Below are 17,980 nucleotides of genomic sequence, written 5' to 3' on the forward strand. Positions count from 1 at the left end.
GTTCAGGAATACTTCCAGATTACATTTAAAATTCATGCAATAGCTTTTCCACAAGAAATTTTCTTTCCTCCCTCCAAACTGGTGCACATTCCCATATACATCAAGTAAGTTGTTTCTTTTTTTTTTTTAACTTAATGGCACATATATGCTAGAGCAAATGGTCCAGATTCAGTCTCTTATAATCCAAGGCCTGAATTGATCAACCTACAATATGGAAAAATATCAGAAAAATGGAAACCTTTTCTACCATGCTGGACATGGTTTGGAGTATCTTCCCCTCATTCTCTTTTCAGGAGACGTGTCCCACTTTCCCCAATGTTCTCCACAGCTCCTGCTAACTAGGTATAACAGTAGCTGTAGCAAGGGGGCAAAAAAGTATTTACTGAGCATCTAATGTCACAAACCCAGTGCTAAACACTTAACATGAATTATTTAATGTAATTCTCATAAGAACCCTGTGAGTTAGATACATTTTTCATACGGGGAAAAATCTGAGTCCCAGTGGGTTTCCTTACTTGCCCACCCTGGTGAACAGCAGACCCCTTTGACCCTGACTCTCTGGCGGCAGATGACTGGACCAAAGGGGAGGGAAGCCCCTCTAGGAGCCAGCCAGAAGGCTGCCCACCACCTGTGAGGGTCAACACAAGAAAGACTATCTGAAGCAATCAGGGTTTTCTTAGGGATCTGGGGAGAGGGCAACTGAGACTATCCTGAGCTTTGAGAAAAAGAGATGCTAAAAGATCATGTGAGGCTGGATCAGAGCTGGCATTGTAACAAACCCAACAGTAGCTCACGCAAGGAGAAGACATTGGGAACAGGGCTTACATATCAGAAGACGATAACCAACAGAGAAAGAATGAAACCAACCCACAGAAAGAAATCCTTGGTTTCTGCAGCTATAATTCTCTTTTTAAATAGCATTTGTCTTGTAACGGGAGCAAGCACCTGCTTTCTGACAAGAACTCAGTCTGAAATAACCACTAAGGAATCTACAACAGAGTCATTCCTCACTGGAATGGACTGTCAGCACCATCTATCCTGTGCAGCAAGTCAGCACCATTTATTACAAACAACCAATGCCATGTGCCTCTTAATGAGATGCAAGTAGCTGGCATCCCTTAGGATATTTTCCTGCCCAAAAGTCCTTAATCTGAAACAAACCAAGTCTTTTGACATAAATTACCAGTGTTATAAGAAGTATAAAGGACAGAAGAGCAAGTTAAATGACATCTTAGGTAAGCAATCAGATAAACTAAAATGTGAAATCCATTCTACAAGCAATTAGTCTGGTCTTTTAAAAAAATCAATTTCATTAAAAAAAAAAAAAAAAACAAGAGGAATGAGAGGACTATTCAAGGACTTAAAAGGACTAAAAAACACAGTTACAAAATGAAATCATGGTCCTCAACTGGATTAAAAAACCACCAAAAACAAAAAATCCAACCAGATGCAATGCAAGGCCCTTGAATGTCTTCAGGGAAATCAACCATAAAAGATAGTTGGGGAAATAGGAATACAGACTGAATGTTGGGGAATTAATAGTAGCTTTCTTAGGTCTGATAATGTAGGAAAATGTTTGTATTCTTAGTACACATGTATTAAAGAATTTAGAAGTGAAGTGTCATGATTGTCACACTTTGAAAGCTTTTGTAGAATTAAGCAGATGGTATAAACAGAGATAGATAAGCAGTTAAAGCCAAATGTTAGCAATTGTTGATTCTAGATGGTGGGTGTTCATTGTGCCTACTTTTCAACATCCCATATATTTAAAATTTTTCATAACAAACGGTTGAAAAAATAACACACATATTAAAAATAACCATCTTGGAAACCCCTTAGGAAGATATCAGGTGAAGCCTGACGATCCTTCTCTCAATAAACCACACTTAAGGGTTCTTTAAGGCTTCCCCAGTGGCTCAGCGGTAGAGAATCTGCCTGCAATGCAGGAGCTACAGGAGACACAGGTTCAATTCCTGGGTCAGGAAGATCCCCTACAGAAAGGCATGGCAACCCACTCCAGTATTCTTGCCTGGAGAATCCCATGGACAGAGGAGCCTGGTGGGCTACAGTCCATGGGGTCACAAACAGTGATGTCACAGACATGACAGAAGAGACTTCACAAGCACATATCAAAGGAATGATTTCAGTGGCCCTAAGAGTTCCTACTTTACTGCTAGAACAGATATTGCGCATACATCTTCAGTTTCAGTTCAGTTCAGTCGCTCAGTCGTGTCTGACTCTTTGCAACCCCATGAATCACATCATGCCAGGCCTCCCTATCCATCACCAACTCCCGGAGTTCACTCAAACTCACGTCCGTTGAGTGGGTGATACCATCTAGCCATCTCATCCTCTGTCGTCCCCTTCTCCTGCCCCCAATCCCTCCCAGCATCAGTCTTTTCCAATGAGTCAACTCTTCGTATGAGGTGGCCAAAGTACTGGAGTTTCAGCTTTAGCATCATTCCTTCCAAAGAACATCCAGGGCTGATCTCCTTTAGAATGGACTGGTTGGATCTCCCTGCAGTCCAAGGGACTCTCAAGAGTCTTCTCCAACACCACAGCTCCTGACAAAGCTGTTGCTTGTGTTCAGGGGCAATGCAGCACAATAAATCCCCATCAAGGTCTAGAATCACCATCACCCTACTAGGATCAACAGAGGAAAAAGCAGGTTTGCCACTCCATCCAACACTCCTTTTCTATGAGCAGCTTTAGCTGAACCTACATAAATGAAATACACATCTGATACACCTCTATCGCAACTTCCTCAAATCAGAACTATGATTTTTAAGCAAGCCTTCACCTGTCCATAAAAAAGTAATAGGCCTAATTCCCTGTCTTTTCCCAAATGGATGTAAGGTCAAATCAGCCCTGAGGATATAAAAACACATTATGCATTAGCAGCGTTCTGCTGTATGGTATGTTTTCCTCTTCCCTGAATGTGTGTTAACCAGGAGGTTAGGGCAGGGGTGGGCCATGCTGCTACTGCAGCGTCTAAACCAGCTGGACCATGTGAAAGTCATGCTCAAAAAGGCTCATTCACGAGGTGTGTTCACTGAGATTTCCAGTGTCAGATGGCATTTGTGTAAGGAGAGTTTGCGTAAAGAAGGACAAGGCTGGGAAGCCCAAAAATCAACTAAGGGAAGAATTTTCATCATCAGACCTAGAAGATAGACCATTTAAAAATGAGCTCTAGGCAATCAAGTTGTAATGAGCATTTGCTTTTAGAGAATACTTATTTTAATTACTAAAAATGAATAAGTTTGTAACACTTATTCATCTTCAATAATAGAAATATCTTAAGTATAAATAAGTGGTCACTAAGTAGAACATGTGTGTGGTAAACAAAGATATGAAACAGTGAAAGGAGCAAAAGATACCAATTATTCATGAGGCACCTGGTTACTGAACGTCTGTTATGCACTAAATATGCGTGAGACTTCTGAGGAACTAGCCGCACAGAGGCACTACATATATATGAGCACTTAAAATACATGAGGTTTTAGTCTGGCTGCCCATTGGAAACACTCCATCCTGACCCCACATCCCTTCTGCCCAAGAAACACAAATGAAATAGAAATTAGCTAGCTGTTCACCTAGCTAATTGGCAAGCTGCTACTGCTGACCAGTTACGTTTGTCTCTGAGTTTTTATGATAATGCAAGTGTGTGTCTGGAGAAGGAAATGGCAACCCACTCCAGTATTCTTGCCTGGAGAATCCCCTGGACGGAGAAGCCTGGTAGGCTACAGTCCACGGGGTCGCAAAGAGTCAGACACGACTGAGCGACTTCACCCTCACCTTCAAGTGTGTGTCAGTGGCCCACGGCGCCTTCAGTCTGTAGACATCCTGCCTGCACTTCAACTCTGGTCCTGCAACCACGTCAGAGAGAAAGGCCAATGCAGTGGAGAGAGAGGGGACACACTGGCATTGTGAACCAGGGAATACTGGTGGGACCCTTCCTTCCCATCTGCATCCTCTCTGCTGGGAGTTAACTTACTCCATTTCCCCACCTTGCTTCTATGTTTCAACTGCTTTAAACAGACAATGTGATTTGAGCATTTAAAGAACGCATTCCCTGGCGGTCCAGTGGTTAAGACTCCACGCTTCCAACACACAGGGCTCGAGTTCAATCCCTGGTCGAGGAACAAAGATCCCACATGCCAAGCTTTGCAGACAAAAATGAAAAAGAAAAGAAGAAGGCACTATTTAGAGTCACAATGAGTTAAACGTCATCCAACCCATTAAATGTACCATGTTACATTTAGAGGAAGAGGAAGATGATGGGAAAGAAGAAAAGTGAGGCTTCAACTCCCATGCCCAGCTTTTGAAGTGAGCAGGAAACAGATTGTAAAATCTATCGTGGAGGGAAAAAGAAAACATGAAGAGAAAAAGAAAATGTGAAGGGAAAGGTTCAGATTCAGAAAATCAATGTTCCTAATTGGTGCATCCCCTCAGTTCTCAACATCACCATCCTCTCCCATGCCTTCAAAGAGCATGATGGCCTTTCAGAAGCGATGAGATCACTGCCATGATATTGTTTGCATAATAAATGCTAAATTTGATTGGAACAAAAAATAAAAACCTCCATGAAAAGTCATAAATGCAACAAAACACAAAGAAATACTGAGACTGATTCTTGGGTCACCTCCTATTTTAAACCCCTGACTAGAAGACCTAAATAGACATTTCCCCAAAGAAGACATATGGATGGTCAATGAGCACACTGAAAGATGCTCATCACCGCTAATTATTAGAGAAATGCAAATCAAAACTACAATGAGGTACCATAGTCAGAATGGCCGTCATTAAAAACTCTGCAAATATAGGGAAAATGGAACCCTTCTACACTGTTGGTGGGAGTGTAAATTGGTGTAGCCACTAAGGAAAACAGCATGCAGGTTCCTCAAGAAACTAAAAATAAAGTAGCCATATGATTTACCAATCCCACTCCTGGGCACATACTCTGATAAAACTCTAATTTGAAAATATATATTCACCCCTACGTTCATAGCAGCACTATTTATAATAGCCAAGACATGGAAACAACCGAAATGTTCATCAACAGATGAACAGATAGAGAAAATGTGGTGTATATATATATGCAATGGAATCTTACTCAGTCATACAAATAACAAAATAATGCCATTTGCAGCAACATGGATGGCCTGAGAGATTATCATACTAAGTGAAGTCAGAAAGAGAAAAACAAATACCAAATGATATCACTTATATATGGAATCTAAAATGCAACACAGCTAAACATAGAAACATTTCTGGCTTACGGACAGAGAGAATAGTTTTGTGACTGCCAAAGAATGGGTGATGGGGAAGGAAGCACTGGTAGTTTGAGATTAGCAGCTGCAAACTATTATATACAGAGTGGATAAACAACAAAGTCCTACTACATAGTGCTGCTGCTGCTGCAGGGAACTGCAAATCAATATCCTGTGATAAACCACAATGGGAAAGAATATGAAAAAGAATATACATAAATATATATATATATATATATAGCTGAATCACTTTGCTGTGCCGCAGAAATTAACACACTGTACATCTATAACCCTCCAATAACATTTTTAAAAAATAAAATAAAAATAAAACTCCTAGCTCCAATATTACCCAACGGTAACAGAAGTAATAACCGCCATTTCAGAATGCAATTGTCCAGGATCTGCTATTATTTCAATTAATCCAGAGGACTATTACTATGCCTTATGTCTTATGAGCAGTTTATTCTTGCTCCCAGTTCAGATTCTGAGGACTGAAAAAAAATACCAATAACCAAAAGGACTACTTCTAGCTAACATGGAAAAAAAAAGGGGGGTTAGAAGTTTTGTTTATTTGACAGGCAGACCCTGGGCATCAGGATGATTACCCTTTACTATGGGATGAGAGATGGGGAAGACTGCTGTAGACAAGAACTGTTTGTATCTGCCCGGTGCCTCTCCCCTTCCTTTGGAAACTGCCCCTTCGCTCCCATGTTACTATGGTTACCACAGGAGACAGTAGAGCAGAACTCCACACTGTGGCCACAGCTGATTGGTCTTGGGAGTATCCACCTGACCCAGGCTGAACCAATCAAAATCTTCCCCACCAGTAATTTTGGCTCTGAGAGAGAAAAGGCTGTCACTCTGCAGATGGCTGCATTTCCACAGTGTGGAGGAAGTCAGTCTGCAGAGAAAATGTAGCAAACAGCAGAGGAATTGGGAACCCTCATGGGCTTCAGGTACTGCTTTCAAGGATTTCTGAGATCCTGCTGCATTCCATGAACTATCTGGAGACCTATGTAATTTTTGAAACTCTCCTTGTTTAAGCTAATTTGAGTCGAATTCTATCACCCGCAAGAAGAATCTCCTAAGTAACCTAAAAGACCACAGTCAAACGCATCTTTTACCTTGTATAATTCTGGAACAAAAAGGGAATAACTGAGTTGACAGCTGCATAAAATAAATAAAGGCATCTATAAATTCTGTCTCTGAAGTACAGAACCTGCACAAGCCACCGTCCCCACAGACCTCACATACGGCCAAAAAAGAAACCACTTCTGAGTCTAAAAATGAGCTTCAACGTGCCTGGCATGTTTTTGGTGTCAGCACACTGAAGACAACATGGGCTTTTCCTCACAGGTGTCTTTCACAGGATGGCTTCTCCACTGTCTGAAGGGAAATGAGACAAGAAGACTAAGCGGAAATGAGAGACAGTTTTTCGTTTCGAAGGGGCACCTCACATCAAAAGGCATCTATTATAAACTCAAAATGGGTTAAAGACCTAAATATAAGTCATGACACCATAAAACTCCTAGAAGAGAACACAGGCAAAACATTCCCTGATATAAATCGTAGCAATATTTTCTTAGATCAGTCTCCCAAGGCAATAGAAATGAAAGCAAAAATAAACAAATGGGACATAATCAAACTTACAAGGTTTTGCACAGCAAAGGAAACCATCAGTAAAACAAAAAGACAACCTATGGAATGGGAGAAAATATTTACAAACAGTGTGAACAACAAAAGCTTAATTTCCAAAATATACAAGCAGCTCATATAATTCAATATCAAAAAAATAAACAACTCAATAAAAAATGGGCCAAAGATCTAAACAGACATTTCTCCAAAGAAGACACACAGATGGCCAAAAAGCACATGAAAAGATGCTCAATATCACTAGTTTCCAGAGAAATGCAAATCAAAACTACAATGAGGTATCACCTTACACTGCTCAGAATGGCCATCATCAGGTAAGACTATGAACAATAAATGCTGGAGAAAATACGGAGAAAGGGGAACCTTCCCTACTATTGTGGGAATGTAAATCGGTGCAGCCACTATGAAAAACAGTATAGAGATTTCTTATAAAACAATAAATAGAGCTATTGTATAATTAAGCAACCCCACTCCATAAAAGACAAAAACTCTAGTTTGAAAAGACACATGTACCCCAATGTTCAGAGCAGCACTTTCTACAATAGACAAGACATTGAAACAACTCAAGCACACATCAACAGACAATTGGCTTAAGAAGATGTGAGATATATATATATATATATATAGTTGATTACAATATTGTGTTTCAGGTGTACAGTCATTCAGTTTTATACATAAAACTAAACATACACACACACATAGGAATACTACTCAGTCATTAAAATGAATAAAATATTGCCATTTTCAGCATTATGAATGGACCTAGAAAATACTGTATTTAGTGAAATGTCAGAGAAAGATATATATGATATCACTTATGTGTGAAATCTGAAAAATAATACAAATGAATATATATACAAAACAGAAACAGACTCACAAACATACAAAACAAATTTATGGTTATCAAAGGGGAAAGATGGGCAGGCCGGGATAAATTAGGAACATGTGATCAACAGATACATACTACATAAAGTAGATAAGCAACAAGGATTTACTGTTATAAGCACAGGGAGATACATTCAACATCTTATAATAACCAATAATAGAAAAAAATCTAAAAATTATATATATATAACTGAATCACTTTGCTATACACTTGAAACTAACACAATATTGTAATCAACTCTACTTCAACACTTTGGGCTTCCCAGGTGGAGTCAGTGGTAAAGAACCCATCTGCCAATGCAGGAGACGTAAGAGACACGGGTTGAATCCCTGGGTCAGGAAGATCCCCTGGAGAAGAGCATGGCAACCCACTCTAGTATTCTTGCCTGGAGAATCCCATGGACAGAGGAGCCTGGTGAGCTACAGTCCATGGGGTCGCAAAGAGACGGACACAACTGAAGCGACTTAGCACACCCATACTTCAACAAAAAAAAAAATAAACAGAAACAAAAAAGTTCAAGGGAGCAGAAGGTAACTAGAAGGGATTTGAGGTGATGAAAAGTTGACCACAGAACTGTCCCTTGTTTCTAGCACTGTTAAAAAGATGGTCATGCCTAACTTTCTCTGAAATCAAGGTATGTATAATCAGCTTTCTTTTAGAAAGGCAATAGGCTCCCATTGCCTGGGGAAAGCCCATCCCAGGCTCACAAGCTGGCTCTGCCACTTACCGTGGCTGTGACTTCAGGCAGTGGGCAGGTGTGCGCTCCGTTTCCTCATATTCGAAATGGGACAGGTACTATCTACCACGCAGCACTGTCACAGCCTTGCTTGGAGCTGATGTTAAATAATGCAGGTAAATGTACAAACTGAGGCTGCGAGAAAAGAAAAAGCCATGCCACCTTCTTTGACAAAAGAGAGGTGAGGCCACAGTAAATGCTGAAGGGGCGAGGTGAGTTTTGAGTATTAGAGACTGTCACTCTAACAAGTTGTGAATTTTGCAGCATTGCAGCCTGATCTTCAAGAAACATTCACCTAGGGTTTTCCAACTTCCTTCCAAACATGGGGCCTGGGGGTGGGTCAGGCCGCCTGGAGCAGGCACAGGACCTATTGCCTGGAGATGTGACTCTACTCCTAATTCTCTTCGCTTTGAGCCTCACCAGCATTATTTCCTGTCTGTCTAGAAACTGGACTCTCTTCCGTGATGGTGCCAAACTCTTCCTTGGAGTAGGAGGTTATTAGTTAAAATAGCATTAACTGTGCCAGGGATGTACCCAGAAAGTGCCAAAGAAGAGAGAAGACTAACAGGCAACTGTAAATGCTCAGGGTGTGGGAGAGAAAGCCCAAAGTCCATGCAGGAAGAAGTCAGGGGTAGGCTGGAGAGAAGGGGCTCACAATGGGCCAGCAAGCCTATGTAACAAGCATCCCTTTCAAAGACCAGTAAGAGCCATTTTCAACCCCAGCAAGATGAATAAACCTCTACTGGTTTTGAAAGGCCTTCAAATCAATCTTTTTACAAATGTCTCACATACCTAACTGTACTTTCTACCATCAGAACTATAGCCATAGATACATGGACCGCAGAGCTCTGAAAGTGTGGCTGAAAATAAGTGACGACTTTTGCCCTAAAACATGACATACTTCCCAAACCCTGCACTAAATTTCAGGCATCCAGTGACCCCTCAAATATCCGGACCTCCCACACCAAGAGGGACTCTCAACTAGCCTCCAACAGTGCCAGGGGCTGCAGGCATGGATGGCCGCATGTTACCCAGGCCATGTAACAAAGGGATCATTTGAAAATATGAGTGTTTACTACCTGGTCTAGTGACCTTTTGTTTTCAATCCCTGTTAAGCAGTTCTGTCATATGCCTCCTACTCTGACGTTCTGCTTTATGATAAAATACTTTGTTTACCTACACATCTACTAGATGCTACGGTACGTGAGTGAAGACTGTGTCTTATTCAATTTTGTGTCTTTGTTGTTGAATGAACGTTCTTTAACCTTTTATTAACAACAACAACCTCTTCCTTGGAGCGAATGTCCCTTCCTCACTTTCAGTGGCTCCAGTAGAACTGCCAATCATGAAACTCTGTCAACCCAGCTCCTTCAGAGGAGCACGTGACCAAGGTCTGTCCAGTGCTCTTGACCACAGCCGTCGGCCAAGGTATAACTATGTGAGCGGAACCAGGGCAATCAGAGTCTGATGGTGGGATTTCACATCGGGACTCTGGAAACAAAAACTCCCTTCTGTCTGGAAACGTGCGGCTATTTGTGGTCATCACCTCCTTCCAAAACAGTGCACGTGCAGTAGGAGAACATAAGGCCAAAACCTCAAAAGGGACAAAGCTGAGAGAGTATACGTGGATACAGCTGTCCCTGAAGCCTATCCATCAGCTTCCCTCGGTTACATGAACCAATAAATTGCCCTTTCCACTTGCACTTGTTATAATTCTGTTTCTATCACTAGCAGCCAGAAGAGTCCTGACTAAGACACTAAACCTCATTTTCCTCAACTGAACATGAAAAGGCTTGGGGTACGAAATTAAGGGCTTCAGTGGTAAAGAATCCGCCTGCTAATGCAGGACACACCGGAGTCACAGTTTCAATCCCCGGGCCAGGAATGTGCCCTGGAAAGGGAAATGGCAACCCACACCAGTATTCTTGCCTGGGAAATCCCATGGACAGAGCAGACTGAAGTCGCAAAGAGTCGGACAGGATTTAGCAACTGAGCACACACAGGCACATACACATAATGTTCAAAGTCTCTTCCAAAGCCTCAGAGTTTAGACATTTCTTACCAAATGGTTTCAGTTCAGTTTAGTCGCTCAGTCGTGTCCGACTCTTTGCGACCCCATGAATCGCAGCACGCCAGGCCTCTCTGTCCATCACCATCTCCCGGAGTTCACTCAGACTCATGTCCATCGAGTCTGTGATGCCATCCAGGCATCTCATCCTGGGTCGTCCCCTTCTCCTCCTGCCCCCAATCTCTCCCAGCATCGGAGTCTTTTCCAATGAGTTTAGGCAAGTATAAAGGCCAAGCAGTGGAGAAAGAGACAAGACCAGTATGGCCCTGAAATTTGCTTGATATTTCATTCAAATTTCAGACCTAGCACCTAAAACAATGTCTCATACATAGTTCAGTTCAGTCACTCAGTCGTGTCCGACTCTTTGCGACCCCATGAATTGCAGCACGCCATGCCTCCCTGTCCATCACCAACTCCGGGAGTTTACCCAAACTCAAGTCCATCGAGTCGGTGATGCCATCCAGCCATCTCATCCTCTGTCATCCCCTTCTCCTCCTGCCCTCAATCCCAGCATCAGGGTCTTTTCCAATGAGTCAACTCTTCACATGAGGTGGTAGGTCTTGTTAAATATTTTCAAGTTAACTGCAGGCAATGCCAAGTGTTGTGGTCCAGAGATTTTCACATTTCTAGGATGTGTTTCCTACCTGACTCTATCTCTGTGACTCTCTGTCTCAGCTTACTAGAGGAGCTGCAGTGAATATTCTCACAATAAAGGGTCAGAATTCTGAACGTTACAATGCCCCAACCATACCTAGTTCAAAAGCATCAATTCTTCAGCACTCAGCTTTCTTTATAGTTCAACTCTCACATCCATACATGACTACTGGAAAAACCTAGATGGACCTTTATTGGTAGAGTAATGTCTCTGCTTTTTAATATGCTATCTAAGTTAGTCATAGTTTTTCTTTCAAGGAGCAAGCATCTTTTAATTTCATGGCTGAAGTCACTATCTGCAGTGATTTTGGAGCCCCCAAAATAAAGTCTCTCACTGTTTCCACTGTTCCCCCATCTATTTGCCATGAAGTGATGGTACTGGATGCCATGGTCTTAGTTTTCTGAATGTTGAGTTTTAGGCCAGCTTTTTCACACTCCTCTTTCACTTTCATCAAGAGGTTCTTCAGTTCTTCTTTGCTTTCTGCCATAAGGGTGATGTCATCTGCGTATCTGAGGTTATTGATGTTTCTCCCGACAATCTAGATTCCAGCTTGTGCTTCATCCAGCCCAGAGTTTCTCATGATGTACTCTGCATATAAGTTAAATAAGCAGGGTGACAATATACAGCCTTGACATAGTCCTTTCCCCATTTGGAAACAGTCTGTTGTTTCCATGTCCTGTTCTAACTGTCACTTCTTGACCTGCATACAGATTTCTCAGGAGGCAGGTCAGGTGGTCTGGTATTCCCATCTCTTTAAGAATTTTCCAGAGTTTAAAGCAAAAGTAGATGTTTTTCTGGAACTCTCTTGCTTTTTATATGATTCAGTAGATGTTGGCAATTTGATCTCTGGTTCCTCTGCCTTTTCTAAATCCAGCTTGAATGTCTGGAAGTTCACGGTTCACGTACTGCTGTAGTTGACTTGGAGAATTTTGAGCATTATTTTGCTAGCATGTGAGATAAGACCAATTGTATGGTAGTTTGAACATTCTTCGGCACTGCCTTTCCTTGGGATTGGAATGAAAACTGACCTTTTCCAGTCCTGTGGCCACTGCTGAGATTTCCAGATTTGCTGGCATATTGAGTGCAGCACTTTCATGGCATCGTCTTTTAGGGTTTGAAATTGCTCTACTGGAATTCCATCATCTCCACTAGCTTTCTTCATAGTGATGCTTCCTAAAGCTTGCTTGACTTCGCATTCCAGGATGTCTGGCTCTAGGTGAGTGACCACACCATCGTGATTATCTGGGTCATGAAGATCTTTTTTGTATAGTTATTCTATGTATTCTTGCCACCTCTTTTTAATCTCTTCTGCTTCTGTTAGGTCTGTACCATTTCTGTCCTTATTGTGCTCATCTTTGCATGAAATGTTCCCTTGGTAGCTCTAACCTTCTTGAAGAGATCTCTAGTCTTTCCCACTCTATTGCTTTTGAACTGTGGTGTTGGAGAAGACTCTTGAGAGTCCCTTGGACTGCAAGGAGATCCAACCAGTCAATCCTCAAGGAAATCAGTCCTGAATATTCACTGGAAGGACTGATGCTGAAGCTGAAACTCCAAAACTTTGGCCACCTGATGCGAAGAACCAACTCATTGGAAAGGACTCTCATGCTGGGAAAGATTGAAAGCGGGAGGAGAAGGGGATGACAGAGGATGAGATGGTTTGATGGCATCATCGACACGATGGACATGAGTTTGAGTAGGCTCTGGGAGTTGGTGATGATCAGGGAAGCCTGGCATGCTGCAGTCCATGGGGTCTCAGAGAGTCGGACATGACTGAGCAACTGAATTGAACCAGATCCAGAGGAGCGGACACAGGGTAAGACACCTCCCAGGGTCTCACCTCTCTGAGGGTCCTGCCTTCTTATTCTCCCCATCCTGTTCTGGTCTCACCTGTGATTTTCCTACCATAACTGTCCCAACCACAACCATCCTCCTGGCTTCTCTCCTTGAACATATCTGTAGCATTCATGTTCTGGTGAGAGACGGCACAGCACCACCCCTGGTCAGGGCGGGTAGAGAAATTTCAGGCGGTTTTAACACCCAGGGCCTCTGTCTTCTTAGAGCCGCATGGGAACCAAATGACACAGCCAACAATTAGCAGCAGTAACTCATGAAAGGACTGAACCGCTTGGTACATAGAAAAGATCTGTCATCCAGGTGTCACCAGCCCTTCCTGAGGCTCTTGGCAGCCAGAAACTCCAGCCAAAAAGAGGAAAACCACAAATGCAATTCCTAAGGCTTTAAGAAGTCAAGAGATCCGCAGTGGATCTAAAGGGAATGGTTACCATACGCTCACTCAGCAAGATCTTCCTTAAAATTATTGACCTTTTGAAACATCTCTCTTTTCCCAAAATGTCTGTTTCTTAAGACATTGACCACTCCCTCTCCCCGCCTCGCGCCCTGTCCCATCCTCCCTCCTTGGCCCTCATGTATCTCCAGCTCACTTCTCATTTAGAGCCATGTGGTTCTTTCTCCTCTTGCCTTTTCCAATCCATTTCTCACCATCTCTTACCTGCACCCCTATCCCCAAACCCCACACATGTCCAGGACGTGAGAAAGTAACCCAGGCTCCTTCTGCTTTACGAGCTGAAAAGGAATGGAAATGCAAATGCCTCTAATGTTTTTCTCTGCCACATATATAAAAATGGGAAATTTGCTAAACCCTTTCCCTCCAAATAAAGAAGAAAATGAAGAGTTCACAGAACATGTGTCTTGCCCGAGAACAAACAGTCTAGCAGGCCTGAGCGTCACATTTCATTATAGAAAATGTATCAATTAGATAATGCCTCCCATGTTTTCCTCCTGGACTTCTGGGTGCTTCTCATTCTTTGGCTCCAATTACCATAATATGCTTACAGAGCTGGGAGTGGCAGTGTTCCCACTGGCTTGGGCTTTCTTCCACGCCCACTAGGCCATGGAATATTATGCTCCAAGGGACAGAGGGATGACTCTGGCCACAGAGGAATCTGGCAATTGGCCAGGCCCTGAACCATCTCCCTCCTGGTGTGGTCCTGAGGTCCGTTTGTCTAACTTTACCAGGAAGCCACAGGGACCAGAAGAATCAAAGCAAAGACAAGAGACCAAGATAAACACAACTGACCTGACCATCTAAACAGACTCTAGTCATTTCAACACTTTTAACTGTTGGGGGAAATCTTATGAGCTGGCTATGAATTTGAAGGCTGAAAGGAAACTGAAGTCAACAAAGCATTAGATTCTGTTATCTATGTGTTTTGAATTAGCCAGGGGCCAGTTGTCTGCTTGCTCCCCGGCAGCAAATTACTCGTGTTCAATGTTACCCCTACAAGGCTGTGACAGACAGAACATCCCTTAAACCAAGTATGTGTCCAACAGTTTCCTTTTCAGCAGTAAGATCGACAAACCAGACTTGAGCTTAAAAATTCATGAAACATTTTTCAAGGACACACAGTTGAAGAAGTTTCAGCCAAAGGTAGGGTTATCAAGTTGTCTCAGCTTGCCCGGGACTGAAGTTTCCCAAGACATGGGGCTTTCAGTGCTAAAGCCAGGACCGTTTCAGGCAAATTCTAGATGGACCTCAACCCTAGTAGAGGCTGAATCGGAAGGAAGGGGGTGGTACACTCAAGGGAAGGTAGAGAGGGAGAGAAAATAAACACCTTCAAAACAGTTCAACTTCTCTTTAGTTCAAAACCAACTACAGATGTCAACCGTGTCAAAGTGTGCACAAACTATTTTTTCAAGAAAGGGTTTATGGCCGATGACTTTGGGAGATGCTCCACGCAAACTCCATCAGCTCTCCTTCACATGGCCTCCATGCACACCAACACACTGAAGGCTCTGAGAAGTCCTGCATGGTGAACATACCTTAATTTGGTGCTCTCAGGGTGTCCCAAGTCTGTTGCAGCACACAAGCCTTTTTTTTTTTTTTTCACTTAATGTTTATGATCATCCAGCTGAACACACTTTGAGAAATGGGGGTCTTGTTCACAAAACCATAACCAACTGAGGAGGTACATGACTTAGACTCGGTAAGACACACACATCTACTTAAGAGGCCAACACATTTCTCTTTGCATTCAGTTAAAAGCATACTGAAAACTGAGCTAAAAGAGAGCCACAATTTGTATTTTTAAAAGACATTTGGGGAAAATGACTGAGGTGTATGTAGGATATTAAAGATGTACTGAACCAGTAAAAACACTGCTGAAAGACTGAAGAACCTGAAACATAATCTAAGTGAATTTTGTGTCAGATATATGTGAGAGATTTATTTATTCATTCGTTCCATTTATTCATTCACCTTAATTAAGCATGTATGTTCTAGGCACTGTGCTAGGCCCAGGGATAATGCAGTAACAAGAGAGAGTGATAAGGTCTCCAGTGCTTGGGGCTTCCAATCTTAAATGTCACTACATGTTAACTAACAATCTTTTAACAATGAGAAAAAGAACTACAGGGATCCACAGGAGATGCCTCTAGGTCAGATTTAAGGGGTGGACACGATGTGTTCCCATGGAAGGTGATGTCAAAGATTATACCCAATGGATGAAGTGGGTGGGCCAGTCCAGCGTGTGCAGGAGTGTGGTGTCATGCAGCAGGAGATTGTTTTGGGCATAAGGTACAACGTATGCAAAGGCCTGTTGGTGATACAGAGCTCAGAGCATACTCTACACTGGCAAGAGTCCTGTTCCTGAAGTCAGAGCTAGAATTCATTTTGACATTCAGATAGGCCACTTTGGCTACTATTATTATCACTATTATATAAAAGAAGAGAATTTTGCATCAAGTAAAGGTTAAATCTGACCCTCCCTACACCTCTAAGGGTCTAGAGCTTTGTGACTGGGAGAATTCCACGATTCCCTTCAGCATCTAATGTTTAAAGCTTACAGACCTCTCTCCTTTGGTAAAGTAAAGCTCCCCACAAAGTCATAAAACTACATATGAACAGACAGTATATTTCTGATTTCTTTTTCCTTCACTCTGCACCTTTCTTGTTTCCCCCAAACAGCCACAGTGCCCACTGCATCAACCTTGACATCTCCTGGCTTCTTCATAAGATGCTTCCCGTAACCCAGCACCTACAGAGCAGGCAAACATCACTGGGTACTTACTGAACCACTTGGAGTTTTTTAATTAAACCATAGGCGCTGATGCAAAGATGACTTCCCCAGGTGGTAAAGCACAGAAGCTTGGTGGAGACTTGGCTCGTAAAGTCCACCTCAGCTGAGTCCTCTTTGCAGCACCCAGAAGAGGACAAGTAACAGGTGGGATTACTCAGGGGAAAACACTTACCCCTCTGAAATTCCAGGCTTTAGGAGATGGAAACATGGGAAAGTTGTTCTGCCGCTGCCGTTTAGGCCTGGAAGAGGACAAAAAAAGAGATGTACTCATTATTCAGAGGAAATCACCAGTTTCAGATGGAGTTTCATCAGAAGGAAAGATGCTTGCAGAAATGAGGTGGCTGGAGTTTTCTACAGCTCAGCAATCTTGAGCAGCCAAACACACTCTAGACTCCTTCCCAGGCCCCCGGGAGGAAAGCTCCAAAGTCACTGAGAAAAGTCAATCCCTCACCTTTTAAAAAAAAAGGAAAATTTAAAAGAAAATCGAAAGTCTAAACTGGATGCAATTATAGAGCCAGACCAAACTCCAGTCTTTACTTTTCACAAACGGAAGGCTCCCAAAGGGATGTCATCAGGTGATGTTTGTAGCTTCGGGCACAGCCAGGAACCCTCCCTTGTTGCGCGCTCGCTGGGGAGTCCCTGCTCCTCCACACAGGCCACACTTGGGCTCCCTGGACTTCTAAAGGGACGGTTGACAGGACAACCCGTTAAGCAGCCACTGCCTAACAAGTCAGAACTGGCTTCCTTGCCTATTAATCTCTCCCCACAAATCAATCTCCTTAGATGTAACAGAGGCAGGTTCAAGTCAGGTCCACACAAGTGGCAGGCAAACGGTACAAAAGAGGAAAGATGCGGGAAGGGGGCTGGGAGGCCACAGACACACCAGGAATGCCTTACTTCTGTCTTGTAAAGTGAATTTAATTTTGTGACTGCAACATACCCACAGGAACATGTATTGTGACATTTTTATGGAGCGGCGGACACGACTGAGTGACTTCACTTTCACTTTTCACTTTCATGCATTGGAGAAGGAAATGGCAACCCACTCCAGTGTTCTTGCCTGGAGAATCCCAGGGACGGGGGAGCCTGGTGGGCTGCCGTCTATGGGGTCGCACAGAGTCGGACACGACTGAAGCGACTTAGCAGCAGCAGCAGATAAATGACTCCTCCCCAAAATGCTATGTCTGTCTATATGGACAGTCAAATGCTGTGTTTGCTTGAAGTACTTCACTGAAAAGCATCCGTGTATGAGGTCTACCTTGGACTCGCCCTGAGGGTTAGTCACTGATGTGCTGAAGGGCAGTGGTGCTGGCTTTTTACATGATATTCAGCCCTCTTCTTTGACCTCCCTGCCACAGTGAGCAGGAACGCAAGGTACGATGCTTGTGGTGACCACAGCACAGGCTCTGCAGAAGGTCAGGCCTGATAAAAACCTGGACTGGCCCTGCCATACCAGAACGCATCATGTCCACCCCGTGAATCAGGCAGAAGACATAAACAAACAAAACACAAGGTAATTATAATAACAGCAGCAGCTGACAGGCACTGAGAACTTAGAACAGCATATGCTGAGCAGTTACTGTCACCACTCTCCACTGGGAGCTGGGCTTCACTGT

The 17,980-nt window shown here is 43.0% G+C and overlaps 1 protein-coding gene across 2 annotated transcripts in view; it reads right to left on the reverse strand.

The window, feature by feature from the left end:
• ARHGEF3 (Rho guanine nucleotide exchange factor 3) overlaps positions 1–17,980 on the reverse strand; it is a 271,833-nt gene that overhangs the window by 190,574 nt on the left and 63,279 nt on the right. For both annotated transcript variants that reach the window (XM_052636557.1, XM_052636544.1), the window contains exon 2: positions 16,537–16,603. In XM_052636557.1, coding sequence (XP_052492517.1) covers positions 16,537–16,603 — 67 coding nt within the window. The remainder of the gene's footprint in view (positions 1–16,536; positions 16,604–17,980) is intronic.

The sequence above is a fragment of the Budorcas taxicolor genome, chromosome 1, assembly GCF_023091745.1.
Source record: "Budorcas taxicolor isolate Tak-1 chromosome 1, Takin1.1, whole genome shotgun sequence".
Classification (NCBI taxonomy): Eukaryota; Metazoa; Chordata; class Mammalia; order Artiodactyla; family Bovidae; genus Budorcas; species Budorcas taxicolor.